At 61.0% G+C, this 18,341-nt stretch overlaps 1 protein-coding gene across 1 annotated transcript in view; it reads right to left on the bottom strand.

The window, feature by feature from the left end:
- Positions 1-614: 614 nt before the first annotated feature.
- Positions 615-18,341, bottom strand: part of BRD1 (bromodomain containing 1) — a 30,076-nt gene continuing 12,349 nt past the window's right edge. The window contains exons 7-12 of the mRNA XM_006888026.1: positions 12,800-12,904; positions 4,174-4,309; positions 3,386-3,513; positions 2,778-2,887; positions 2,433-2,587; positions 615-798 (exon numbers count right to left, since the gene is read on the bottom strand). Of these exons, the coding sequence (XP_006888088.1) occupies positions 615-798; positions 2,433-2,587; positions 2,778-2,887; positions 3,386-3,513; positions 4,174-4,309; positions 12,800-12,904 (818 nt within the window). The remainder of the gene's footprint in view (positions 799-2,432; positions 2,588-2,777; positions 2,888-3,385; positions 3,514-4,173; positions 4,310-12,799; positions 12,905-18,341) is intronic.

Genomic DNA, 18,341 nt, shown 5'->3' with positions numbered 1-18,341 from the left:
AAATGCATATCAATATACTTTCGTAAATTTATTTTCATTATAAAGCAAATGAATACAATTTCTACAATAAATAGCCCGCTGGGCACCCGGTGGTGGGACAGAGCTGGGCCAGAGGGATGGGGTGGGGGGCCGTGGGGCCAGGGAGGGGGACCGGGCTGGGGTACCGCGGGGCTGGCGGGCAGACGGGAGGGGGCACAGCCCGGGCACCGCCAGGCAGCACAGCAGTGTTTTGGTGGTCTGTGAGTGATGAGCTCTTTCCACAAAGTACCTTTCAAAATAATGTCATTTTCTTTCTTAAAATACACATTTGTCATTGTAAATGTACATCCGTCTTATTAAATAAGTGGTACTCTGTGTAAAGAGTATGACTTACAAAAGTTATTCAACATTCAAAAGTCTCTTTTAAAAAAGCTAGAGAAGGAGGTGGGGGGAGCAGCACCGTGGCGGGCTGTGTGGGCCACGCTGGCCGCTCTGCGACGGGCGGGGGCCGTAGAAAAGTGGAAGTGCCTCCCCCGGAAAGGACTGAAGAGCTAGCTAGAAATCAGAATAAGTTAAATCGTCAACAATATACACGTATGTACAGCTATGGACACTATGGACAGGCCGGGTGGTGGTCAGTCTATGTCGCTGAGGTCGCTGACCGCCTCCCCGTGCACACGGCTCAGGTGGTTCATGGCGCGGTCGAAGGCGATGCGCACAGCCTTCCGGATGCTGGAGTTACGGCCCTCCATCATCTTGAGCTTGTCGATGGTCTCATCCACCCCCAGCGGGACCATCTTGGATCTGGGCAACCACTGCCTTTGTGGAGGAAAGACAGGAGGTGACCACCAGGCCTCACACAGGTGGCCCCCTCCTGACCGTACAACCGCAGCCTGGATGCCTAGCACCCAGGCACCAGGGCCAGCGAGGGCGCGGAGAGAAAGCACCCCCATCAACTGGACACCTCAAAAGGCCAGGGCAGCAGTTCAGAGGCGGGCTTCTCCAGACCTGCCTCCCAAGGCTGGCCATTCTCCAAGGGGCATCGGGATACACGAGGGACCATGAGAACACCGTACACACCGCTCACAACACACAAGCTGTGCACCGAGCCGGGCATGGACAAAGGGACCCCAGGCAGAAGCAGCCCCGGGCTGGGCGGCCAGGACACCCTCGGCGCACAGCAGGTCTGCACTGCTGACCACCAGTGGCCACACCGGCCACCTCCAGAGCCGTGGCTGGCTAGAACAGGCCTGAAACGGGACAGGGCCACACCGGCCACCTCCAGAGCTGGCTGGCTAGAACGGGCCTGAGACGGGACAGGCTCAGAGAAGGCTGGGGACAGATCACCCCAGCACAAACACACTCCTCATCACACGCACTACTCACTCCCACCATCCAAGACAAGGCACAGTCAGGTGCCAACCCTGCAACCCTCAGTCGGTGTAGACGGGGACAGAGTCCTGAGCCCTCAGTCGGTGTAGACGGGGACAGAGTCCTGAGCCCTCAGTCGGTGTAGACGGGGACAGAGTCCTGAGCCCTCAGTGTAGATGGGGGATCACCTCTTAGCCCTCTCCTGCCCTGGTGCCCGTCAATGGTGAACTACAGTGAGCAGTTCCACCACGCCCCCTGAGGTGTGCTGAGGGCAAAGGAATAAATAACGGACAGCAGTTCAAAGCCACCAACTGCTCCTCAGGACGACATGCTGGGAAAAGCAGAGGGTCGAGGAGGGAGAGAAGACCCTCAAGGAGAGTCTGACAATGACTGTGACCATGGCCTTGAGCGTGGTGGAGACAGTCAGCTTCAGAACTGCTGCCAGAGGGTCCCAAAAAGACGGCTACGAGAAGGAGGCAACATCGATGTCAGTCCACAAAGGGTCACCAGCTCCACCTCATGGAGGGGAGGTTCCTGGGGGTGTGGCCCCATGGCTCTGTGGGGGCCCTGTGTCCTTGTGCATCCAGTTACCCGACTATGGTCTCCAGACGTGACCTACAGGACTAGCCAGTCTCCAAAGCCAGCTGTCTGTGACCCTGCTCCCTGACCATGACTTAGGCCTCAGACCCTGCTGCCTGCTCACCACTTGGAGACCCCTCTCCTGGGGTCAGATCGCAGACCTGGGGGCACCAGCCTCTACAAGCATGTGGTCTGCTTCTCAGTGTGGACACCCCTCTACATCTACATATGTTTGTGTTTATGGCTGTCAACAGGTGCATTTCTCCAGGCAGCCTAGCCAGTGACAGGGTACGAAACTCTGAGAAGACAGAGACTTGGGGGCAAGCCTGGGACGGACGAGGCCATCAGTACCCAGACCTGCGTCCAGTAGTCCTGAGAGGCCAGACTCAGCCCAGCCATCCTGGATGACGCCCTGCAGGTGGCAGATCCAGCATCCGGCACCCACAAGTCCAACGCCACTGGCCACCTGACACCCACAGGCCCCACCCCACCGGCCACCGTACCAGCTTCTCTTGTTGTCAAAGAACAGCACCAGGAAGAGCTTCTCATCCGACTTGGTCTGCATGTGCTCCCCGATCTTCAGGACATCCAGTGGTGGGGCTGGGATGGTGACACCGTTGTGGTGACCAGGCACCCGCGGCATCTTGGGGTCGATGATCTAGGGGCCGAGGACATGCTCACCACAAGATCCCATGGAGAGGGGAGCCCCTACCCAGGAGCCTTGGTGTCCCAGCGTCACCTCAACTCACCTTCCCTAAGGCCTCCCACCTGGGGTAACCACCTCCCTTCACCACCACCCCACTCCGGCTGCCTGCTGCCTGTGGCCCTCCTCCCCCCAGCCCACTCACCAGCGCGGGGTACGAGGGGTAACCACTGCACTTGGCCCACACCACCTTCAGGGGCTCCAGCACAGAGGCCGCGGCATCCGTGGAGATCCACACGCTGCTCTGGCCCACTTCTGTGGGGGACAGTGGGGTGCTGGTCAGCTCGACCAGTCGGCTCCCGCACAAGACAACCTGATCCAATGCTGGGGTCCTGGCAGAGACCTCAGACCCAGCCCGGCCCCAACCCCTAAATCCTGACTGGGCCCCGCCATACAAGGCCTCCCCAGCACAGCTCTGTGCATAAACTCGGGGACCAGCCTGACTCCACTGGAAGCAGCAGGGTCCCGTGGAGGGGGGAATTCCAGGGCCACAGCGCTGCTGCTGACCACCTCAAAGGCCTCTGCAAACACTCCACAGGGGTCTCTACGTTCACCCCCCATGTGCCCTCAAACACACCCCCCTGAGGCTGCAGGCCTGCCCCACAGTCCCCACCCCTAACTTTTCCTATGGCACCAGCACTCCTAGTTCTAACCCCTGTGCACACTGCAATCCTGGCCCCACCTCCAGCCCTGCAGGTCCCCCAGCACCCCTGCAGCAGACGAGCAGGCCAGACGCTCTGAAGCCCAGCTCACCAGCAGCGATACGCGCAGCCTTGGCATAGTTGCCGTTCTCGATGCAGGAGATGAGCTCGCTGCGGTCCTCCAGCGTGTGTCTGCGCACCAGGGCTGGCTTGCCCCGGCCGCACTTGGGTGTGCTGAAACTGCAGGAGGGAGGCATTAGCCTTGCACCCCCCAAAGGCAAGTTGGGACGCACAGGGGAGGGGCACCACCCCAGAGACCTGGGCAATCCTGAGCCAGTGAAACAGGCAGGTAGGTATGTGCACCTCACCTCCCGGCCCAGGGGCCCCATCACGACCCCACGTGGAGGCAGGGGTCACCCCCCGGCCCAGGGGCCCCCCGTGACCCCACATGGAGGCAGAGGACACCCCCTGACCCAGGGATCCCATCACGACCCCACGTGGAGGCAAGGGTCACCCCTGGCCCCCATCACGACCCCACGTGGAGGTAGGGGTCACCCCCTGGCCCAGGGGCCCCACTGCAACCCCACGTGGAGGCAGGTGTCACCCCCCAGCCTCAGGTCCCCATCACGACCCCACGTGAAGGCAGGGGTCACCCCTGGGCCTAGGGGCCCCATCATGACCCCACATGGAAGCAGGGGTCATCCCCGGGCCTAGGGGCCCCCTGGTAACCCCACATGGAGACAGAGGTCACTCCCTGGTCTAGGGCCCCACCACAATCCCACGTGGAGGCAGGGGTCACCCCCTGGCCCCCATCACGACCCCACGTGGAGGCAGGGGTCACCCCCTGGCCCCGGGTCCCCATCAGGCGTCACCCCCCCAGCCCTGGGCCCCCAGGCTCACCTTGTGTCACAGAGCAGGCTGTTGCTGGACGAGATGCTGGACTCTGAGGCACAGCGCCGCCGGGGTGTTGCTTTCCTTCCCGGGGCGCTGGCCAGCTCCTGCTCACCCCGCACACCCCCAAAGCCATTGGTGAGACCTAGAAGAGGAGCAGCACAGCTCAACAGAGGCAGCGCAGATCAGGCTGCCCCAGCCCCCAGGAGCCTCCCCCCGGTCCCGAGAGGTGCCCTGCCCACCCCACACCCCAGCACGGAAGGACAGTGCATGCTGCAGTCAGCACCTGGCAGGGTGTGGGGGAGCCAAGGACAGAACCCCGCCCAGGTGACGACGCCCTGAACAATGACCTGTGGAGGTCACCCAGCACACAAGGTCTCAGTGAGGACAGTGCCTGGGAGGGACCAGACGTCCAAGCCTACAGGCTGTGAGGCCCAGGCTGGAACAAGGTGTCCATGGGGGGGGGGGGTGACACAGGGGCTGGGCCACCCCAGGAATGGCCACCGGCCACACGATACAGCAGAGTGTACCCCAGAAGGGAGGGGCCCACAGGGCGCTTCCTGGGAACAGGGAGAAGTGGACCAGCCCCTCAGGTCAGCCTCCAGACCATTCAGGACCCCAAGGCTGAGCACTGTCCACTGTGCATCCTGAGGGAGTAACTGACCCCACTGGCAGCGGACATGAGAGGGGAACCCTGCAGTCACCAGAGTGCCCACTGGCCTCCCAGGTCTCAAGAACCCACCAAATGCACGTCACACTGTACACTCAAGAGGCTCCACGATTATGCCACATCCGTGCAGGGGACATGGCAGCCCGTCCACAGCCAGCACAACACTGGGGGCCTCCTCTCTGACCCCCCCTTCCCGCCCAGGCCTCGCCTGTCCACAGCCGGCACAACACTGGGGGCCTCCTCCCCGACCCGCGCCTGCCCAAATGAGAAAGCCTCCTCCAAAGGACCAGTCTCCCAGGGCACCATTCCTCGGGAGGTTTCTGACCCGGACAGCAAAGTTCCTCAACTCTATACCCATTTTACAGCTCCCAGCACTTGCGGAAGAGCAGGGCTTGTTCGTGACCCAGGGCCGAGGACAGGCAGTGTGGGCCCAGGTCACCGCCACCAGAGGACGGCCCGGACGACCCCCAGGCTTGAGCCACCTCCCGCTGGATTTCCGGTCAGCAGGGTGGAGGGAGCACTCCCCTGACCTGCCCCCAGGAGAGTCGGAGACTGCCTACTCAATAGACTGACAGACAGATGGACAGAGCAAGCCAGGGTTCCTTCCGGCTCTGCGGTCTGGACAGCAGACACACCGAGACTGGAGGTCAACTCCCAGGCGGGCCAGCCCACCTCGGCCAGAGGACCAGGCCCCACATCTGGAGACGCAGGAGTCCTCCATGTGCTCCTTCCTTGGTTCTTGGGAGAAAAGATTTGGCGAGTTCCCCCAACTCCCAAGAGGTTGCTGCATACACTCTCCACCCGCCGGGCCTGGTGCCCTGTCCAGGGAGGACAGCTACTGGGTAGGCGGAAACCTGCGGCCTGGCACGTTGGGAGGTCCTGCTGTGGCCTGCCTGGACTGGTCCTCTGAACACACACGGTCTACGGCACCAGGGACGACAGGCTGAGGAGTGGCCCTGGCAGCAGGGCCTGGCTCCGTGCCCCCTGGGGTGCCTGTCATCACACCACAGGTGAGGCCACCACGGGGCCTGGACGGCTGGAGAGAACTCAGTCAGTGGCCCCTGCGGGCGGGAGCAGGTGACTAGGACGTGTACAACGGTCACGCTGGGACAGTGCTCGGCCATCCACCAGCCTTCACCTAAGCAGGCCCAGGGGCTGACCTTTCACACCAGGGACCAAAACCAGACCAGAAGCACCGTAACCGCAAGGAGTCAGTGAGACGGCAGCAGACGGCACAGAACCAGAGAGGGCAGAGAACCGGCGGTCGACAGGGAGTCAGGTCGGGGCTCCACAGGACATCGGGGTGTTTGTCCACGGAGCCGAGCTCGTCAGGCCAGGCTCCCAGGGAGTGTGGGCACCATGCAGGGCAGGGCCGAGCTCGAGGTCAGAGAGGCCAGGCTCCCAGCTCGGAGAAGCTGTGTCCTGAGTGTGCCCTGCAGTCCACACTTGTGATGTGTGGCCGCTGCGGCGCGACGGGGCTCAGGGGAGGGTCGGCTGTGGCCATGCAGATTATCGCCTCGGTGCTGTGGGCACTGCGGGCCGGCGTGCGTGTGCTGTGGGCGCGGAGTCACCTGCTGGTGTGGATGCAGTGGGCAGGGTGTCACCCCTTCTGTCACCTTTCTGTCCTCACTCACTCGTTGTCAGAAAGAACAAGACCCTGGAGTTCAAGGCTGTCAGAGACAATCCCAGGACCAACAGGAAGCTCGGTCAGCACCACTGCCGCCAGGGTGGACGGCTTTACCCACGGACCATCAAGGCCGGAAATGAAGACAGTGAAGCGTCCGACCAACGTCCACAGCCAGAAACGGATCAAACATGCCAACAGCAAAACTGAGCATCACTGTGACTGGGAAGCAACAGTCGGACACAGAGAGGAACCTCAGTGGGAAGCGTGACCTTGGCGACAGTGCACCCAGGACCGTGTGGCCTGCACCAACCACCGACACCTGCACGGTCCAACAACTAAAGGCCAACTGCACTGAAGGGAGCACCAGCGCTCGAGGTGTCAGGCTCCTGACTGAAAGGTCAGCAGTTCAAATGCACCTGCACCCAGCAGGAGATAAAGGGCCCTTCCTCCTGCAAAGAGAAGGTCACTGGGCCAACCATCAACCGGAAGACGAGGGGTGTAGGCTTGGTCCACCTTGAGACTCCCACCAATCAAACACCCAGGCAGCAAGTGGACAGCATCTCTGCAGCCAGAACAGACCATCCAAGTCCCACGGTCAAGTTCACGTTGAGGCAAAGAAAACCAAGTCAACAAGACCAACGTACAACCTTGAAACACACCCGCCCACTTCAGAGACCATCTCCAAGACGCCATGACCAACGACACGAGCTCCCGCTCCTGCCGAGGCCTCACAGACCAGGTGACGGCGCTCCAGCTCTTTCAACTTACACGACTCTAACTAGACCACGCCCCGGGAGCTCTTAAGTACAAGGAAACCACTCCACTTAACGCCCTCTATGATCTAGAAGGCCACAGGTAATACCAGACACTTCAATAAACGTTTGCCAATTTGGTAAAAAAGAAAAAGACAAGGGGGAGGGAGACCAAAAGGGACTTCAGAGGAGATTCTGAAAGTGGCTCTAAAATGTCAAAAAACTAAACAAAGCAGATGAAATAAGAGCTGAACAGAGTATTTCAAACAGCAGCTCAAAAAGACAGAAAGCATCACAAGGAAACATCCAAGACCTGCGTTAGAAAACCAGAGAAAGAAGGCAACAGGCATCTCTGAAACCAAAGAAAAACAGCCAAGCCTCAAGAACCGGTTTAAACCAGTTCTTCTCAGTTCATTCATAGCTGAGGAAGCCACGCCAGAATGGACTGGAGTCTGTAAAATGTGGGCACACCAGAATAACCAGAACGAGAGGAGGTCAGGACGCCAAATGAAAGGAGTGACGCCCTGCCCAGCACTCAGCTCCCCCAACCCCCGAAAGCAAAGGCAGGGCGTGCGGGGCACAGAAAGCACATCTCCTGCTGGGCAGCTGGACACAACAGTGCCCCACTTGGGACAGCCAGGTGCCCCTCGTTTCATGGGGTGCACCCCACAGCAGCCCCAGAGAAGATGTGCCGAGCCCCCACCAGCTCATCTCCCTTCCGGTCGTATCCCATTCCACTCCAATCTCAGAAATCCCCAGCTGCTGAGAGTGAAGCAGGCATCCGTACGAGGGCCGCGGTGCCGCGGTCTGTCGGCCCACCGGGCAGTGCCCGCGGTCTGTCGGCCCACCGGGCAGTGCCCGCGGTCTGTCGGCCCACCGGGCAGTGCCCGCGGTCTGTCGGCCCACCGGGCAGTGCCCGCGGTCTGTCGGCCCACCGGGCAGTGCCCGCGGTCTGTCGGCCCACCGGGCAGTGCCCGCGGTCTGTCGGCCCACTGGGCAGTGCCGCGATCTGTCCAACCCACATCATGGCTCACAGTGGGGGATGGAGGTGTGAACAGGGCATGTGACAAGAGTACGGAGTGCAGTGTGGGGACGGCACTGACGGACGGAGCACAGGCCAGGACCCTACCCACTGCTGCAGCCTTGGGGCCAGACCTCCACCTCCACCTGACTGACTGCTGCCACCGGCCAGGAATGGTACCCATGCCAGAAAGCACAGATCACCTGACCACCACTTGGGACCCAGGAATCCCCTGGCCTGGAAGGTTCCATGCAGATCCTGAAGCCCAGTCTCTGCCCACGGTGCGGGCCGGGCGGCAAAGCTCACACCCCAGTACCTGGCCCACACTCGAGTACCTGAGTACCATGGGGGGGCCAGGCCAGTACCTGACATGTGAGTACCTGAGGTACCCCAGGGAGGTGGGCTGGGCCGGTACCTGACCCACACCCAAGTACCTGAGTACCACGGAGAGCCGGTTACCTGACTCACCACCCCACCCCCCCCCGAGTACCTGAGGTACCACGGGGGCCGGACCGAATCGGAGCAGGGGCCCAGGTGTGGCATGGGTGCAGCGATACCACAGCCTCCTCCTCAGCCCGCTGCACCCACACTGCTCTCGTCCCCACACAGAAGCCCAGGGAGAAAGAGCCTGGCTCCAGTCACGAACACTTCTGTCCCCGCACAGAAGGCGTGATGTCCGAGGTGTCCACCGCCTTCACTCCACCAACAGGCACCAGGCCCTGCTGGAGGCATGGGCCTAATCTGCTCACCGCCATGTCCAGAGAGGACAGGGGAGGCAGAGAAAATGTGGGGGCAGGCTGCTGGACGGAGCCAGGGCGGGGTGGTCACCAGCAGGGCGAGTCTTCCAAGAACAGAGAGCTCCACGTGGGGTTCCCGGTGGCTGTGGGGAGCTGGACACAGCAGCCGTATCTTTCCACAAAGGATGGGCAGCTCGCTTCACAGATGACTCTCGAAGTCCTCCTTCAGGGTCCCCCACGGCCCCTCGCTCCAGCTGGTCAGCCCAGCACCCAGCGTGCACACTGCACCTCCTGAGACATCTGGTCTTTCAGAGAATCCACCTGAGCAGACCACGCTCACGGACCACGAGGCAGCCTCTAGGTGCTGCCCACAGAGCCAGCACTGACGATGCAGACCGTGCTGTCCACGTGGCAGACGCCCGAGCTGCTGTGCCCCCAGGGCTAGGACGGAACACCTGCTGCCCACCAGCACCCCCGACAGCCGAGTGGCCAGCGTCGCACACAGGCCAGCCACTGAAGAGCTGCATCCGAGCTGCAGGACCAGGAGCCACGGCGTAGGCCACGCAGGACGCATCCAGACGTAGCCCCACATGCCCAGCAACTTCCTCAACAGCCAGGGACGGTGCTGTCCGCAGAGCAAGATGTACCGCCTTGTGGCGTGCTGAACGGGGCACCGACTGGCACACCTGGTTTCTAGGGACAGTCCTGTATCTGAGAGTGATCCTGCGTCCAGGGAGCGATCCCATGTCCGAGAACAGTCCCGTGGCCAGGTGTCGTCCACTTCCTGAGGTGGTCCTGTGTCCAGAAGTGGCCCCGTGTCCAGGCGTGGTTCCTTGTCCAGGATGTGGGCCTGTGTCCAGGGTGTGTGAGTTCTTCCCCCTCAGTGACACAGACACGAAAAGTGATGTGGTGGCAATCTCTGCCTGGAGCTGGACATCTAGGCTATGGAAACATGGCCCCATCTGCAATGGTCAGTGCACCCAGCAGGCTAACTAATGGAGATCAGAGGATTAGAGGAAGGTGGAGAAAGGGGTCCACAGCGTACAGACATAGACCAGCATCGCATGGGCCATGCTCCTGCTAGGCCACAGGGCCCTCGGACACAGCACCCACATCCCACAGGGGCATGGCTCAGATCCCAGTACAGCTCACAAGCTGATCAAAGTTGTCTAGGTGAGCTGTGCAGGTGCATTCAAAAACCATGCAGGTGAGCCGTCTATGCATGTGGGAGCTGGGAGCCGTCCAGGGTAGCAGTTTGTGGGTGCACAATGGAAACCAGCCGGGTAAGCCATCTGCATGCAAGTGTGGGCTCCAAAATTCATCCAGGTAAGTGATCAACAGGTGCGGGTTCCAGAAGCTGTCCAGGTGTGCCATCTCAGGGGGCAGGTAAGCCGTCTGCAGGTGCGGGTTCCAGAAGCTGTCCAGGTGCGTCCTCCGAGGATGCAGGTAAGCTGTCTGCAGGTGCGCAGGCTCAACAGCTCCCCGATAACCCACGGTTCTGAGGACCTATGATGGGATGCAGGGACCTTTCCAGCCCAGGTCACTGCACAAATGGATGACAGGGTGGAGCCAGTGGTCTGAGAGCTGGCACCTGTGCTCCGGTCCAGGTGAGGCACCTGCAGACTCTGGGGATGGGGGCCATCAGACAGAGAGCCGGCCGGTAGTCAGAGGCCAGGATCCAGGGATCAGAGGCCAGGATCCGGGGGTCAGACAGAGAGCCTGCCGGCAGTCAGAGGCCAGGCAGCCCGTGCATGAGGACAGGGGCAGTGCCAGCCATTGTCTCTCATGACCAGTCTCCTTTCTCACCTGCCATATCCGGATGAGGGGCAGGCTGGAGCAGAAGTCCACACAGACCACTACTGGCCTCTGCACTGGAAACGAGAACTGTCAGGGAATGTGGACATCAGAACTGCAGTATTCATTCACATAAACTCGAGCCTGGGTCTCAGCCTGGGCCGTGTCTCCATCACACAGTGAGGGGCCTGGGGTAAGTCTCCGTCACGTCACGCACACTGTAAGCAAAGGTGTTGCTGGGTGGTGTCTCCAAGGGCCACTCCCTCAGCAATGCTATCCCCAAAGCCCAACACAGCGAATCAGGGATCAAAGGTCTCAACCATCAAGCGTCTGAGTGAGTAGGGCATGAAGTCAGGTGCAGGCAGGCCAGGGCTCACTGCCCTGGGGAGCTCGGGCCCCCACACATCCACGGCCTCTACTGCCCCTCTAAAACAAGAGAGCACAGACTTGTTCAGACAGGCGGGGTACGTGCTGGAACACGCATGCCTGCTTGGCCTGCACCGGGCCTCCTCTCACCCTTAGGTCAACACACGCCTCACACGGGACCCGGAACAAGTCCACCTTTCAATGAAGGTGCCAGAGGCCACATACGACAGTCAGGCCAGGCCACTGACACACTGACCGACCACCTGCTGCAGGCAGGCCCCGACTGCGACATGCCCTGGTGGACAAAGCTCCGAGAGCACTGGACGCCTTCTCTAAAGCGCATGACAGCCAGAGGCCTGGCCGGCCGTGCCCAGAACATCAGCTTACGTCCAGTCACAGCGGACATGACACTGTCCACATGCTGACAACCCTCCCACGCAACCACAGCAGCCCGGCTCATCACCCCCCAAAGTTCCACATCTCCCAGTCAGTCCAAAAACCACCATGAGCCACCAGCCGCTGGGCGTGGTGTCCAGGGAGCACCAGGCCTTTCCTCCAGGGCACTTGGAGATGAAGGCCCACAGGGTCACCAGTGCTCTGAAAGACACAGGTGAGCGATCTGGGCCCCACCAATGTGGGCTGCCCACCCAGACCACATCCTCCCACAAAAGTCTCACAAGAAGTCACCATCCCCTCCAGGCCAGGTGGCCCTCTGACTACAGGTGGCCAGAAAGAGGCGTCCAGCTTCTGTCGAGGCAACGCGAGCAAGTCCAAGGCACTGATGGGCAGCGTCCCCAGCGCTGTCCACCGCATGCTGCTCATTCTCACACCGTTCTCCAGTGCAGTGCTGTCCACCACATGCTGCCCGTTCCAGCGGTCATTCCCCAGCACTGTCCAAAGCAGGCCACTTGTTTCTGTTTTCATTCTCAAGCCTGGGGTCCCTGGGCCTTCTCATTCGGGGGCCTCGTCCACAGATTCCAAATCATGCCCAAGAAGGCTAGTGCCATGGCCATGGGGGAGTTCTCGCCGGGTCAAGAAAGGCAGGCCGGTGAGTCGGGCAGCGTGCCCATACACCAGGAGACCTCAGAGGGCACGAGTCTGCAGGTGCTGGGCTGGTGTGCACGCAGTGGACGGCACTGCACGTTCACACAGCTGCCTGCCCACACGGCCCCCACGCGCCTCCATCACACACCGTGTTTCACGCCTGAGCACCAGCCCACGCCCCCGTCCCACGTCCTCATCCCACGTCCCTGTCCCGCCCCACGCCCCCGCCCCATACCCCAGCCTCACGCAGTATGCCCCTCCAGGGAAGCAGGAGGCGGCCAACACCAGAGCCAAGCCACCCCGGCCGGCTCCAGCCCCACGGAGATGACCCCGGGAGCCGTGTGCTGCTCCGTCTCGCATCAGAACGCGGACGTGGGGCCCCAACACAGGCTCATGCTGGACACAAGCCGGCCCACAGGGAGGGGCCCTCAGACCGCCCTTCTCTTGGATACCCAGGCTGTGTCCCCCTTTGCATTAGTGGCTACACGCTGGTCCCCCCAGTACACAGCCCTTCCCTCCCCCCGCCCCCCGCCGACAGTGGGCTGCTCTCCAACAATTCATCTCCCCGACGCGCAGTGACCACCGGCCCCCCTGCCTGCCCACACGGCCCGCGTTGCCCGTTACCTGTGTCCAGCCTCTTTCCGGGGGTCTCCTCCTCCGTCTCGGAGTCTCCACATGTGCTCCGTGACCTTTTGCGCGGCTGCAGCAGAGTCTCCAACCTCGGAAGGACTACAGACAAAAAGGTTTTGGTCCCTAGCTGAGGAGAAGTTGGCTGGGTCTCAGTGATCTCGGCAGACTTGGGGGGGCTTACACTTTTCGATTTGCAGAAGAGAACAGAGGTGCGTCTGTTCACATCGCCGGAAGGGTCCGCCGGCGCGGGGGCGGCCGGCACCGCGCCTTCCCCGGCGGGAGAGGGCAACGCCGCGTGTCCGTGCGCCTGGGCGCTCTGAGTGCAAGGGCTAAGTGACCCAGTACCAAAAGTGACTCGTTTGAATAGTTTACTCTGCTCGGGGTTCAGTTCTACTGGTTTGAGGGTTGGTGGTTCTGAATTAGGCTCCGAGTTTGAAGGAAGAGGTAATGCATCTGATGGTTCAAGTTTAGGGGGAGATTTATCTCCTGAAAAAATTATAAATAGAGTGATTTTGAAAACTGGCAGCGATAAAGTCTCTTATTCAAACTTACTACAAACGTGACGTCCAGCACAACACGTCGGTTACGGAGGCCAGCACCGTACACCCTGCAGCACAGCACCCCAGCTACACACCTCGGGGAACCGGTGAGGTCACCCACTCTCACAGCCCTCAGCAGATTCCTGGGTCTGCGTGACTTACCTGCAGAGGGGCCGTGTGCTCAACCTGTCCCGAAGGACAGGACCCTGGTGGGCAAGGCCAGCACACAAGGAGCTGAGCCCTCACACCCAACACCGGAAGGAAGCTCCTTCCGAACAGACCCCACGTTCCCACCACACAGCACAATCTCCCGGAGGCTGTATGGTCATGGTATCGACAAGATTTGACTGTTCTTATAAAGAATCAACCACACACACCACCTGACACTCTCATCAGCAGGTACCCCGGGAGGCCACAGTGACGTCACAGGGCCACCCCTGCAGTTCCCTTCTGACAAGTCCAGTCTGGGCTACAGGAAGCAGACCAAAAAGGAAGAGCAGACCACCAAGTGCTCTAGCAAGGACGTACGATGCGTCCTCGATGAAGAAGTTTGCACTAAGCCGCAAACTTTCCAAAACCATTCTAGATACGTTGTTACATGCATGCGTGAAACCAGACCCACAGCCCCATAGTCTACTCTGACCCATCATGACCCCGGAGGACAACTGCCCAGAGTCCCTGCGGCCATAGCTCCTTGTCAGCCGTCCATTCCGGCAGCACCAGCATTCGGGGTGGTGCGTGCACTGCCCTGAAACACCGGCAGTAACAAGATCCCTCACGCAGGGCTGCGGACATGCGTGTGCAAATCCACGTGAACACGGTGCTGCACGGGACGGGCCACCGGGCCCGAGGCATCAGGGTCAGCTGTCCCCATCCTACTCTGAGCAGTGACCAGAGCCCCAAGGCTCCAAGCAGCCATCTGAGGGACCTCCTGGTGCCGCCGCCCTGTCTGGGACAAAGGATCATCGGTCCTGAGGGGGCCCAGTCCCCACAGGTGACCACTCTGAAAAGGGGTCGTAAGAAAAGGTCCTGACAAAAATTAGAGGAAAACATGGAACAAAACCTAAAATAGTAAAAAAAGACCCAGCTGGCTGAGACGGGAGAGACCACTAAGACTAAGGCTATTAGACCATCAAGCCTAGAAGCAAACCCAGCCCACAGGTCAACTTCAGCCTCCAGAGAAACTGACCAACAAGGCCAGCCACCACCAAAGAGAGGCACTCATCTCAGGACAGGCGACCACTGGAGGTCAGAGGGCAGCACCGGCCAGGGAGAAAGGTCGGATGACAGGAAGGGCAGGAAAGGACGGTGGTAACAGGATGCACAGGGAAGGAGTGGATGTGGAACCCACGTCACACCAGGAGACACTCACGGCCCTTCCAAGGGAACTCTGACCCTGACCCGCTCTGCAGACCTCCACCTAAACCCCAAGGCCAAGTTCTCATCACTCTGAAACCAGCTAAGTCCACAACCAAGCTCTGCTTCACGTCCTGAGCCAGTCACCGACTCGGAGGAACGTCTGGAGACGGACCTGTGACGGTCCCCCTGTGCACTGGCTCACTGCCGCTGGCCAAGGCTGGGAAGGGGCACAGTACTGTCCCTTCGCCGGACACACGCATCCTCACACAGACTCGATTCAAGCAACCTTTACACGAGAGGGACACACGGTCAGCAGGAGCCTCGATGGTCAGCAAGGGCATCGGCCCCACCATGTGCCATTGCAGCCGGGTAGAGGGATGGATGGGGTGCCCACAGCCTGTCCCCCTGCCAGCTGGGATCACTGTCACCTCTCTGCCAGCTCCTCCAGGCCCCACTGGCCACTCATGACCAGTCACTGAAGTGCCACTTCAAACCATCAGATGCTGGGGCATGGTCTACGCACCGGCCAGGTCAGCCGGATGGCTGATGCCACCGGGGCCTTCTCCTCCCTGCCAGCCCCACCACGGGTCCCCACATCTGTCTCCCACTGCACTCAACATGCCATTTAGAGAGCGTCCGAGGCACCATACCTGCCCCAGATGCCCATTCTGTACCCACTGAGCCCCCCCCAACCTCCAAGGTGCCAATCCTACTAAGCTGGTCACACCCAGCCCCTCAGAAGTGTCAAAACCGGAACCTGCTCACTGCTGCTCAGAACCACGGCTCTCAGCTCCTCCGCGGGCCGGCCACCCCAAGACCATCCCATCCCTGCTCAGAATCACGGCTCTCCCCTGCTCCAAGGCCGGCCACCCCCAAGCCCTCTAACCCCGGCTCAGAACCACAGCTCTCGGCTCCTCTGCAGCCAGCCACCCCAAAGCCCTCCTAGAGCACGTAACTATCTGTAATGCCCCCTACCCCTCACGGACCAGCTCCCTAAAACAGGTCGGTTCCCTGTCCCCCAGCCCTCTGTCAGCCAGAGGGGTACCAACAGCTGTGGTCAGTGAGGCCCCAATGGAGGGCAGTGACCACAGGCTGTAGTCTGGGGTCCCTAAATGGAGAGGCAGTGTCCATGGGCTGCAGTCTGGGGAATTCTCTGTGTGGAAGTGTCACGTCCGTGGGCCGTGTCACTCTGGTAGCTGGTCCGTGTACTGCAGGGCCCCTGCCCAGCCCTGAGCCATCAGTCTAAGACCCCTTGGGGACTGCCCACTGTTACAAGACCTCGCAGGGCCCCTCACAACCCTACTGAACCCCAGACGAGCAGATTCCTGCCACAGCTCAAATGGAGAGCTCCACTGCAGAGACGCCCTCTTAGCCCAAGTCCACAGAGGACTGGTCAGTGCCATCCTGACCAGAGCCGAGCATTCACTCACAACACCAACTCGGGAGGCAGGTGGACAGCTGACCTGTCTGTGCTCACACCATCACCAAAAAGCACCCTCCCAACCCCACCGCCCACATCACACCCGGCCACCATCCAGCTCCAGTCCTCACTGCCCACTCACACCCGGTCACCAAGCAGCGTGCTCCCAACCCCACCACCTGTACCACACCTGGTCACCACAGAACACGCTCCAGACCTCATAGCCCACATCACACCCGGCCACCACCCAGCGCTCTCCTGACCCCATTCCCGACCCTGGTCACCATGGAGCACGCTCCAGACCCCATTCCTGACCCCACTGCCTGGCCACCACACGGTCACCACACAGCACACTCCCAACCCTACTGTGCGGTCACCACGCGATCACCACACTGCATGCTCCCCACACCACTGCCCGGTCACCATGTGGTCGCCACACTGCACGCTCCTGACCAAGCACCTGGCTGATCCCACACAGCAAGGCTGTCTGCACCCTCGGCCCCACAACACAGGGACTCCTGCCCAAGAGCCAGCTCTGGACCCCACGACCTGACCCTGAGCACGCGCCCCAACTTGGGGCTCCGCCTGCACCTGTGGGTGCCACTGCGTCCTCCCACGGCAGATGAAGAACAACGGAGACTCGCACCCAAGCTTCCAGAAATGGACACTACACAGAGACCCCTCACCACATCGGCCACCACCCAGACAACAGGGCACATCACTCGGGGAGCTTTTACTACATCCATCGGTCCTCGACTCTACTAGCTAACAGGGGCCACTTCCCTCACTGACGCCACGTCCTTCCTGTGACCAGTAACCCAGTGTCCCACAGCCCCACCGGTTACCCCAAGCCCAGGTGCTGCCCCACAGCTCTTACAGTGACCCCACGTCCAGGACCTGCCCCACAGCCCTGTCAGTGACCTCTACCAGACCCCACCCAGCCTACGTTCCCTCTAGGTTAGGAAGTGACCTGTGTGTCCATCCACCACTGCTAATCAGCCAAATCTCAGCACCCTTCCTGCTCACACAGCGGCCACTATTGCCAGAGGCCACTCCCTCGGGCCTCAGCAGGACCCAACACAGGGAGACCCCATGATGACCACACGTGACGCCTCCTCCTGAGGGCCAGGAGAGAGGGGCAGCCGCACAGGACCCACACGTGGACGTGACGCTAGAGCACAATGGTGCATGGGGCTCTGGGGTCCTAGCAGCATGTCGACGGGGTGCTGGAGACAGTGAAGGCCGAGAGCTACGTGGACAGCACGTGGGCAAAGGACCACCAAGAACATGCAGTGTGTGGGCAAAGGTATCCACACAGCACTGTGTACACTGGGCGTGGGATGGAGCACCACACGGGCGGGAACCGGGATGTGGAGCACTACGGGGCAGAGACAGAGATGTGGAGCATTGCGGGGCGGGGACCAGGATGTGGAGCACCACAAGGGCGGGGACCAGGATGTGGAGCACCACACAGGCAGGGACCGGGATGTGGAGCACCACGTGGGCGGGGACCAGGATGTGGAGCACCACGTGGGCGGGGACTGGGATGTGGAGCACTGCGGGGCGGGGACTGGGATGTGGAGCACCGTGGGGATGGAGACCAGGTTGTGGAGCACTGCAGGGGCGGAGACCGGGATGTGGAGCACACTTGCATTGGGACGTGGAGCACCGCACGGGCGGGGACTGGGATGTGGAGCAGAGCGCTGTGTGGACAGCACAGGAGGAGCCCAGGGGGCCACTGCATAAACAGGGCTGGGCAGAACGCTGTGTGGGCAGAGTGGACGAGGCCCAGGGGGTCGCTGTATGGTCAAGCAGGGCGGAGCGCTGTGCAGACAGGGTGGTCAGGGCGCAGGATGGACATAATTGATAAGGCACTGAGTGGACAGAGATAACGGCACACAGTAGAGCGGTATGTAGACAGAGCAGACACGGGCACGGGGGACACGGGACAGGGCGCTGTGTTGGGATGCAGCAGAGCAGACGTGAGACAAGGACACGGGGGACAGAGTGGACAGGGCGCTGTGTTGGGGTGCAGCGGAGTGCACGTGGGCAGAGTTGATGAGGTGTAGGGGTACGAGGGACAGAGTGGACAGGGCGCTGTGTTGGGGTGCAGCAGAGTGCCGTGTGGACGAGGTGCAGGAGCACTGTGTTGCAAACACAGCACAGGTCATGTGGGCCAGGTATAGATCAGAGGCTGCTCCCTAGGTAACTGCTATGG

The sequence above is a fragment of the Elephantulus edwardii genome, unplaced genomic scaffold, assembly GCF_000299155.1.
Source record: "Elephantulus edwardii isolate Elephantulus edwardi_28Jun2011 unplaced genomic scaffold, EleEdw1.0 scaffold00064, whole genome shotgun sequence".
Lineage (NCBI taxonomy): Eukaryota > Metazoa > Chordata > Mammalia > Macroscelidea > Macroscelididae > Elephantulus > Elephantulus edwardii.
The sequence above is the reverse complement of the archived record's forward strand: the minus strand, read 5'-3'. Positions and strand labels throughout refer to the sequence as shown.